Consider the following 10,442-nt stretch of genomic DNA (forward strand, 5'->3'; position numbering starts at 1 on the left):
AGATAGATTTGGCAAGTAGAGTTCAACTTTGAATCACCAGATAATAATAAGGAAATGAGAAAGAAGAAACAGAAGAGTATGCAGCCGTTCAAGTTGGGGAAGAAGAAGACGCGAGTGACCTACTTCCTTACTGCGTGCTTTTATATGGACCATTTTAAGGAACTCGCACCCATCGACTAGGTTAACATGACACAGCTAAATATTTACAACTCAAATCGCATCATGCGATTTCCTATTCAATTTCCTGGAATAAACTTCATCCCCACTCAAAACGGAGGGTGCGAGTTCGTACCAATATCCAACCCCTACAACTCGCACCATGCGATTTGTTGCACCGTTGTAACACACCCAACTTTAAACGGAGGGTGCGAATTCAGTAGCAGAAAATCTCATTTCTCCTTATCATACAAATCGCACGGTGCGATTTCATGTAGCATAAATTTTCATTTCTCCTTCTCATACAAATCGCACGGTGCGATTTCTCCACCCTCACAGTGTCAGAAAGCTATCCCACATATGCGTGTATTCCCCCATACTTCCATATCTGTGAAAAGCTCCCCTGTAGGTTCCATATCGATAAAAATTAGCCTTATATTTAAGTATAGTGTTTTTTATTGTATTAAGAAAAGTAAAAAAATACCATCATTTTAAAAAGAATAGTAAATAATATTATATGTCAATACTTAAATAGTTAATAAAAGAAATTAAAGAGGGACATGATTTTGTGATTAGGCAAATGTTTATGTCACGCATGACAGATAGTACGGAGAGACTTAGCGGGATTCCGGAAATAATGCTCTCTCTCACTCTTCACACTTTGTCGTATCCATTTATCAAAATTCAACAAATAAAAAATAATAAATGAATAATATTGCTTTACAATTAAAAAAATGAAAAAAAGAGAGAAAAACCTGAAATTGGTTTCGGTTTGCGTAACCAGTTTCAATTTCAATGCATTAATACTAATAAATAAATAATAATATAAAATTATATGAATATTTTTTGGCTTATTTTCTGCAACATCCACTACTCTCCATTCTATTTCTTCTATCCATCAATCATCACACATCCACTCTCTTAAACCTTCTTTTCCAGATCTCTCTCTCTTCTTCTTTTCCGTGATCCTTTTGGTCCATCGTTCTCTCTCGATGTCTATCAACTTGATCCTTTTCTCTTTCTAGAGGAATTTCCTTTTCTTCTTTCTTTCGGCCCTATTTCAAAGCATTTCATTCTCCAGGTATTAATCGCTTGTTATTTGTGCTGTTAATTCGTATTCTCTTGTTATAAAGTTTTTTTCTTTTCGGGTTGTGGTGTCTGATTTTGCGTATTTTACAATTGATTGCATTGCAGATTTTGTTTTTCCACCCAGGAGCCCAACAAAGTTCGTGAAACTCGAGGTAACCATGAATTTTCATACTTAGTTCTTTGTCCAACCATTAAAGTTTGATTTTTCATGGAAATTTTTATTTATTGTTTTTGTTTTTTAATCTGCGTTGATTGTGATTGTGTTTTTATATTTAGGAACAAGATATGATTTTGTTATTGTTATGCATTCATCTTATGTTTCCCATCCTATGTTGTCTAATTAACATCATGTGTTGCCAATTCCTCAGAGAGCTTCTTGTGCTCAGATTTTAATGTATATCTGGTTTAAGGGGTGTTTCAATTTCTAGTTTTCTGTTTGTAACCTTTATCATGTTCTCTTAGCATATTGAATGGGGCTTAGCTGAGTTTCAATCCATTTTAGTTTCTGGGTACTCACATGCTATTGTACTACTTTTATTTTATGCTTTCAAATTTTCCCTTGATTGGAATTTGGCATATCTAATTAGTGCACATTTGTATCAGAAAACCTGCTAAATATTGTTTCTGCATAAAAATAAATAAAAAAAATAAATTTCCTTGCTTCTTATTATGATTCTTTAAAGGGAATGTTAGGCCCTTATTTCTTGGATTTCGTTTTTGGTTGGACCTTGGAGGAACCCTAAGGGTTAGCTGCTTTGCGCTTTGTAGTTGTTAATATCTGGTGTTTTACTCTTAAACTTGTAGCTGCGAAAATGTCAGCATTTATCTGAGAATCTGTATGATAAATTATATGAAAGTGAAGATATATATTGCCAGCATTTGATGTTCATATTGCTTCTGAAGAATTGCATCTTATTATTTTTGCAACCAACCAAACTTTTTTTTTGTTTATTGAACTTCAAGTAACTGCTTTGAAACTCCTATTTATCAATTTTTAGAAGCTAGTGTATCGCTTTGTGAGCTGAAGCTTCATTGGAACATCAACTACCCCACACTTCTCAAGATATATAATTTAAATTGTTGTGGTGATATCATTGTTTTGGTGGTTCTTGGATATTTGTTATTTACTTTTTCTTATCCTTTGAATTTGATGTTGTGTTTGACATTTTTTCTTGTTCGAGTAGGTATTTTTTGGTAGCTTCAACAAAGAAACGTAAAGCTACATAAGTTGAGTTAGGAAAGGGAAGTTTCTGGTATAATGTTGGGGGGCAACAATGGTAACCCGCTTCCTGTTTTCCTGGACGAGACTCAATTTCGATATCAAACAAATCCAGCAAATCAATTGCAGTTGTTTGGAAACTGTGAGTTCTCTTCTCCTTTTGGTTTTGTAGTGATATGATTGCTAGTTAGACGTTATACATTGCGTCTATTCTTTGTTTTGTTCAACTTATTTGTCCGGTTAACTAATTTTGAAGTTACATAACATTACTTTATTTTCCTGGATTTAGTCAAGAGCTACTTTACATATTTTTATTTTGAACTTTCTATGGTTCTGTCCCTTTCAGTCTTATCTGCCCCAAGCATGGTAACATTACCATTTTTTGTTGAATGTGGATGGACCGATGGAGGAGTGCAATGTTATGGCTTTTGAACTTGTCCTGTTTAGTGTATGTATGCATATTTTTCTTCTTGCATTGCAAGTATGCATTCCCGATGCTGTAGAACGTGGTCAAGATTGTTTCTTGTACTTATCCTGGTCTCCTTTCTTATATATTTTGATGTTTAAATATTAGAATATAGATTGCTTTTAGAACAGATGATTGTCTTTGCTGCTGTTATTGTGATATTCTTAGTTTATGTTGCTGAAATTAGGAACTATTTCTTCTTTTTTTTTTCTTTCAAAATTTTGATAGTTGTCCAGTTCCTTTTTTCTTTTGAAATTATATATAAAATAATATTAGTACGGAGAGGATAAGAATGCAAAAAACATGGATAAGAGATCGTACAAAAGCCAAAAATGAGAAATCCTTCAAAAAAAGATCATGTGCTTTGCACCAAATGAAAGCTAAGCACCTACTCTTATTCAACAAGACTTGTCCTAAAAATTTGTCATTGAAGGTGTGAGAATTATGATTTAATCAAAGGTAGCAAACAAAGTATTCCAAATAGCTGCTTAATTAATTATACTTCCTTTAATAATTCTTGTATTCTAGAGTTCTACCTTGTCAGACTAGTGATGAAAGTGCAAATTCTGTTACAGTACAAGCTGGATGCAGTGTTGATCCAGTTAATTACTTTGGAAATGAGCATATCAGTCCCATGATTCAGCCAAACAAAAGAAGCAGGGAAATGGAAGATATCTCGAAGCAGAAAAGGCTTCAGATTTCCTTAAATTACAATGTCTGCCAAGATGATGCTGATCGATCAGCAAGCATTCCGAATCCTAATCCTGTGTCAACAGGATTAAGGCTTTCATATGATGACGATGAGCGCAACTCATCTGTCACTTCCGCAAGTGGAAGCATGAATGCTGCACCCTCTATCTTGCTGTCACTCGGTGATAATATCAGAAGCGAGCTTGATAGGCAGCAAGAAGAGTTAGACCAATATATTAAACTTCAGGTAATATATCTTTGCAGGATTTTGTTTCCCCTAGATAATGTTGGTTGTGAATGTCATTAGGGTTATTGTGATCCATGTTTATGATATTTGTATCCTTCAGGAAGTTATGGATGATTATCCTACTCTATATCAAAAGGGAGAAATACACACATTATTCACTTTCATCTTTGATGCTTTCGCGCTTTTCTTATGAAATTGCCACTAGTATCATGTTTTTTAATATATCATTGTGCTATTATTTGGGCTGAATTTTCTCCTTTTGGTTATTTTGTGCTGTTCTGAGTTTTTCATATTCCTCTCTGTACAGAAGGAACAATTGTCAAAAGGAGTGAGGGACATGAAGCAAAAACACATGGCTTCTCTCCTTACTTCGATTGAAAAAGGCGTTACTAAGAAGCTAAAGGAGAAAGATATAGAGATTGATAACATGAACAGAAAAAATAGGGAGCTAGCAGATAGAATAAAGCAGGTGGCTATGGAAGCACAAAACTGGCACTACAGAGCCAAGTACAACGAGTCAATCGTCAATGTGTTAAAAAACAATCTCCAGCAGGCAATATCTCAAGGAGTTGAACAAGGGAAGGAAGGATTCGGAGACAGCGAAATTGACGACACTGCTTCCTACATAGATCCTAATAACCTCTTCAGCGTTGCAGGCGCACAGCATATGAAATCCACGTACAAGAATTACCAAGGCATGGAGAACCTGAGTTGCCGAGCGTGCAAGGCGAAGGAGGTTTGCATGTTGTTGATGCCTTGTAGGCACCTGTGCTTGTGTAAGGACTGTGATGGATTTATCAATGTTTGTCCTGTTTGCCAATTGATTAAGACTGGAAGTGTGGAGGTATATCTCTCATAAGTCATAACTCGCAAAATGGAAGTACTTAAAAAGAAAAAAAGAATCACTGTTCTCTCTGTGAAAAAGTTCATCATAATGTTCAAGTTAAAAAGTACTTGTCACCTAAAAAAAATGAACTACTTCAAGGGATAGTTCTATACACTTGTGTTAATAACACTACTACATATGCTCCTTGTACCAAAAGCCTATTTTTATGTAGACTTTTTTCACCATGGAGCTTCACCTAATTGCTGATGAGATGCATCAATTGTTTACAATGATTATGAACAGAGAAATAGGGGAAAGGTAAATGTGTCCTGACTCCTGAGGCTGACATTACTTGTTGAATAATTAAAATAAAAAAGGAAGTAATATTTGTAAGTCTTTCTTAACAAAGAAAATTACAGTTTTTTTTTTATTTTTTGAAAAAATAGAATTAGCTTTGTTTTTTTAAAGGATTAGCTATTTCAAACCAATACTTTGATTAGTATTTTCTAACTGTCAACCGAATTCGCAATGTTGTATGCTACCTAATAATAACCTATCCCGCTTTTAAAACCGTGGAAATTTAATAAATGGCGGTCACCAACTGCACGATTAAAAAGAAACTGAACTACATATTGTTTGTAAAATCTTGTGGAAGTCTTTGCAATTTGCGTAGGCTAGGATTGCTGAGCTGATGCATCTGTGTCAAAATCACAAGTCTGACTCTAACAACTCATTCATTGTCTTCAAGGCAAGCCAGGATATGTGATGAACTCACTTGAACTTTTATATTTGTCTATTTGTGTGATGTAAATTCGTCCTTAGTTTGTTTTATCCTATTTAGAATTGTGTAGAGCTTTTTGGTAAAGTCTTAGACTTGGATGTTCATTAGTGTTATGCCATGTCAAATTATAAATTTACTCATTGTAAGGAGGCTTAGCTTTGATTTTCAATCAATGAAATTGGCTGCTGTTGACTAACAAATAAAATAATAAAAATAATTTAGTTAAAGAGCGTCTTAAAAGTATTGGTTAAAAGAGTGAAAGAGAAAGGTTTTTATTTTCTCAATGTAAGCAATGTCTCAAAAAAAAATTGAAAAAATAATATGAATTTAATTTTTGATGCACGGTCAATAAAATCAGTTTTATACGTTCATCTAGTTATATAATGCTATTTCAGCAAAAATAATTATTTTTTATAATAATCGTGTAAATAGACATAAAAAAACAAATATTATTGAACAATTGTATAAAATATTTTATATTATCAGTGCATCAAAATTAAAATTCAAATAATATTTAATTTATATTTGCTATTAAAATTTTTAGCCCATAATATCCTAAACAAAACCTAAGAAAAGGGTGAAGAAGAAATTGTATGTTAGAACAAAGATCTAATAAAATATGCGTAGACATAGTGCTGAAAGAATCATGTCCCATATAAAAATGAAATGTAATAGTAGTCTTAATATTCAAGTAACTTTCGCCCTCCTTTAAGTGGGAATCCGCTCTTTTTCCACTATCAAAAGCACACAACACATTATCGTTGTGCTTGCATTACTTCATTAACAATCCTATAATATTCATAAAAGAGTGAGGAATGCTCCCCTTCCAAGCCATCTCTACTGACTCTGTTACTACCAGAAAGGTTATTACATGGGCTCCCACCAATGACAAGGTCAAATCCACCAAAACGGTTTATCCAATGGCTTATATGCTCTGAAGTCACCCTTTGTACATCTTCAACCTCAAATAGGTTACCCCTTTGTTCTGTCTGTTCCCACCAACAGCGAAGGATGTTTCTGTTGACTTCAGATATTTCCGCGGACACTACATTCTTGAGCTTTATTCCTAACCTATGAAGAGCCACTTCAGCACCTCCAATGCCAGAGAAGAGGGACAGAACATTAACGCCATTTGGATATTGATCCTTCAATACTGAAAGATGATAGGCAACTGTGTCAACCTGAAAACCAATTCCATTTGTTTCCACTGAATTAGTTAGTCATAAAACACCAACCTTTCCTAGATAAAAGACAAAAGGTTTAGGGGAAAACATTTTTAGTTATCATAATGGCAAAACATTTTTTATGTCAAGCTAAAGTTAAGTGCGTGAGAGGATATAACAAGAAGAAACCTGAAAGGCATTCCCAAGTGCTTTGTATCTATCTGTTCTGCTGATTCCTCCACCTCTAGTGTGATCCTTTGGGAATCCCAGCAGCATCTCATATTCATCAGGTTCAAGGGTTGCCACCTTGTTTTTCCCAACCCAAACCAAGTTCCACTTTTTACACAGTTTAAGCACAGTGTCTTGGACATTTGGAGGAGGAGTTTCAGCACCACACTCTTCAAGGTCTCTTCTTATTTTCTCTGTCACTGTGGCAGCTCCAATGCTTGTTAGAAGGCAATTGAGCTGTGTTCTTCGATCCCATTTAGGCCACCACTGTCTGGTGTTAGGCAAAGCCTCTTGGACAGTAAGGGGTTGGATAGGAAGCAATGGGAAACGGTTTTCAGTGGGGAGATTATGGATATACCCTCTTTTTCTTGTTGAAGCACAAAATAATTTTGAATCAACAAACTCTGGCTGAATCCCATATAGAAAATTTGAGATTTTATTCCAAACTCCTACAGGAGCAATAGCGACGTTTTCATAATAAAAGTATGGTGGACCTGCTAGTTTATCTGGGATCTTTCTTACAACCCTGGGATAGAGTCCTTTTGCTATGCTAAATCCATTTGTTGGGATAGATAGTTCTATCTCCTCCATGTCAATTTCTAAAGGCTTCTTTTGGCTTTTCCTGCACATTCTGCTTTTCTTTTTCCCATTATAGTAGTGATCTCTTGACTGGCATAGAAGAAGGCATAGACCTCATGTCAGAAAACTGCATGCATTACTTACAAGTAGAAACATCAATGATTAATTTGATAAGTTTATAAGCCTCAAACCCTTTTATGCACATGAAGAGAGGTATCATGTATCCTGTTAGGTCGATCTTGAAGATGAGACTCAATTTCCTTTTCTAATTGAGCAGCACAAATGAAATCTGCAAGGTCACTGAGATCTGCTCCAGGACCTGCCAGTGCCAAATGTTACAATAACAATTCAAGAATCAACATTAAACAAATATTGTGAAGAATGGCCAAGCTATTGAAAAAATAAACAAAACTCAAACATGCTAATTACTTATACAAAGATAGCAGAGTACATGTACCGCATTTGTCTATAGCTATCAAAGCTTCCTTGAAAGGGTATCCCATATTCACAAGTATTGACAAGGTCTCATCCTTCTCTGATGTAAAGGCATCTTCCTGCATAAGCATAACCAAGATTTATATATCTAGTGACTGCAAACTTTTTTTTATCTTAATTAGCAAATGGATTATGTATCTATGTTGCGAAGTTGATTGAGTTTGAAAAGATGTAATCTTTGCCGACTAACACTTAGATGTGTCAAAATTAATTTATCAAGATTATGACAGAAAATCAAAGGTCACACTCAATTAATGAAAGACTTCATTTTTTAACTCGCTGATTCTAGTGGCAATCCAATGACATGACTAGGCTTGCTATGTATTTCGTATATCACAACTTCACGAGTGGTAACTAATTATGATCCGAGTTTTTTCATCTATTGTCATTTCATGTTCTACTTGAGTTACAATAAGGATATCAAGCTCAGAACACCGAAATACTCCTAATCTGAAAGAACCCCAAGGTCTAGCTAACCTACAGAATGCACAAAAATGCATAATATCACCCCTGTTGGGTTTAATGTATAATTGAAATTGAGGTTTAAACAGAGTAAATCCAAATGAGAATACTATTTTACAAGGGATACTCTATTGCAATTACAAGGATGGAATGAAAGTTGTGTATCAAAGAAAAATCATAGAAAAGAAATCCACCTCAATTTCAGAATCAGTAATACCATAATCATCATCATCATCATCAGATATGTCAATTGTTGTAACACTTTTCTTAGCAAAATCACATGGTTCTGTGAAAGCTTCTCGCATAGGATCGTCGATGGTCTGCAAGCTCGAGGATTCCATTAAAAAAAATTAAAATCATTGCAACCCCTGCTGCTAAAGACAATGAAATCACTTACTGCTAAATACATATTTTTGTACTTCTATTTGACATGAGTCACAAGAGATAAAATAGATGATAATATCAGCAAGATTATCTTCACTTCTACATAACTACTTCAAAGGATCGACTAATATAAATTCACTGAATCGTATATGTGAAAACTAATAAGTAGCAGTTAATGATATTTAAAACTCTGCCTATGTTTAAACTTTATTGCAAAGCTTTCATAGCCGGTTCTAAGTCTGGATAAAAAGAAGTTTGTGATAGGTTATGGATAGGCAATGTCAAATCTTTATTAATTAAATAAAACGAAGTGGGGAAGTGGTTGACTTCAATAGTAAATGGATAAGATGGTGAAATAGTAGGCAATTGACAGAAAGTAGTGTTTTCTCACAGCTGCAAGTGTTAGTAGAGTCTCCAGAATGTTTTCCTCATTGTCTTCTCCTACAACAGTTCGAAACAAAAATAAAGTTGATACCGTTCAGATGCAAGGCGGAGTAAGAGTAATGCTTTCCAAATATGTGAAATGAGAATGCAAAACAACCATCTTCCTCAATAGCTTTGATCACTTCCTCTACGGAAAACCCCATTCCCACAAAGTGATGAATCAGCTTGCTGTTCTTGGCACTTGAACAAGTTGAACCACTCTCCTAAACAGAACATTGAATACATCCACCACATTATAGCAACAAGACTGAGAAATATGAAATACGAAACATGAAATTTGAAATTAATATGATGACATGTGGATTAATATTAAACAAGACTTTATACTAGTGTGATCTTAGCAAAACTATTTGTAACACATTTGGCCGCAGGATTTACCTCCACACCGTGTACATTGCTCTCTTGAGGCATGCCAAATACCTCAATCTCGTCATCACTGTCCCAATCATATTGATTCCTTGAGCTTGAACCTTGTGAATGCTGCAAAAATAAATAAATAAATTCAATAGCACAAATAAACACAACTGAAACTCGAAACTGGTAAGCGTAGATTTAGAAAGGGAACATGAACATACCATGAGTTTGAAGCTAAGAAGAAGAAGACGAAGAGTCAACCAATTTTGCAGAACTAGTTTCAAAATCCGAACACTACAGCTGTCACATTAAGGCTATGTTTGGTCGAGGAAGAAAATTTTCCGTGAAAATAATAAAAATTTTCAGCCCAACCAGACATACCCTAAAATGTATCAGTAAGTAGAAAACACAATCGTTACTTTTTCTTGAAGCAGTACAGTTGAATGAAAATAGCGCAATGTAACAGTAAAACAATGGAAGATTCTACAAGCAAAAAATGATTGAAAAGGTAGCAACAATAGATGGAGAAAAAGCGGAGATAGAGAATGAGAGAGTAGAAAAGGTTACTACGCTAACACGGCGGTGGAATCAGGATTCAGAAGGAATGTGGTGTGTGTATTACCGTACTGTGTACGTGAGTTTTCTTGAAGCAGAAGAAAAGAGAGAGAGAAAAAAAAAAAACTGCGTCGTTCAGTAATGAAAGTTTAGTTCATTTCAAAACATCCATAATAATTTATGGATATTAATCCCATACTTGTACAAAAATGAGAGGATAAACTAATCCTTCTTTTATGTATTATTATAAAATAAATTTATTTATATAGATGTTTAAGATATGAAATAAAATATATTTTATTTT

General features: G+C 34.5%; 2 protein-coding genes across 3 annotated transcripts; one reads left to right on the plus strand and one right to left on the minus strand.

The window, feature by feature from the left end:
* The first annotated feature begins 994 nt into the window (after positions 1-994).
* LOC130983206 (probable BOI-related E3 ubiquitin-protein ligase 3) lies at positions 995-4,983 on the plus strand. Of its 2 annotated transcripts, XM_057907400.1 has the most exons (6): positions 995-1,237; positions 1,351-1,397; positions 2,430-2,606; positions 2,811-2,912; positions 3,506-3,867; positions 4,175-4,983. In XM_057907400.1, the coding sequence occupies exons 5-6, from the start codon at positions 3,565-3,567 to the stop codon at positions 4,724-4,726; spliced, it is 855 nt and encodes a 284-aa protein (XP_057763383.1). In that variant the 5' UTR covers positions 995-1,237; positions 1,351-1,397; positions 2,430-2,606; positions 2,811-2,912; positions 3,506-3,564; the 3' UTR covers positions 4,727-4,983. The 2 variants fall into 2 exon arrangements, with proteins under 2 accessions (XP_057763383.1, XP_057763382.1); XM_057907399.1 differs by lacking the exon at positions 2,811-2,912 and having other exon boundaries at positions 996-1,237.
* A 1,110-nt stretch (positions 4,984-6,093) lies between these two features.
* LOC130979899 (DNA (cytosine-5)-methyltransferase DRM2-like) lies at positions 6,094-10,193 on the minus strand. Its single transcript, XM_057903444.1, has 10 exons — positions 10,154-10,193; positions 9,805-9,883; positions 9,608-9,709; positions 9,327-9,432; positions 9,177-9,226; positions 8,596-8,721; positions 7,902-7,998; positions 7,636-7,763; positions 6,827-7,534; positions 6,094-6,655 (listed from the first exon to the last, which is right to left on the minus strand). Exons 2-10 carry the CDS (start codon positions 9,805-9,807, stop codon positions 6,230-6,232), a joined length of 1,746 nt encoding a protein of 581 aa, XP_057759427.1. The 5' UTR covers positions 9,808-9,883; positions 10,154-10,193; the 3' UTR covers positions 6,094-6,229.
* Positions 10,194-10,442: the final 249 nt, after the last annotated feature.

Source organism: Arachis stenosperma, chromosome 5 (assembly GCF_014773155.1).
Source record: "Arachis stenosperma cultivar V10309 chromosome 5, arast.V10309.gnm1.PFL2, whole genome shotgun sequence".
In the NCBI taxonomy this organism is placed as follows: domain Eukaryota; kingdom Viridiplantae; phylum Streptophyta; class Magnoliopsida; order Fabales; family Fabaceae; genus Arachis; species Arachis stenosperma.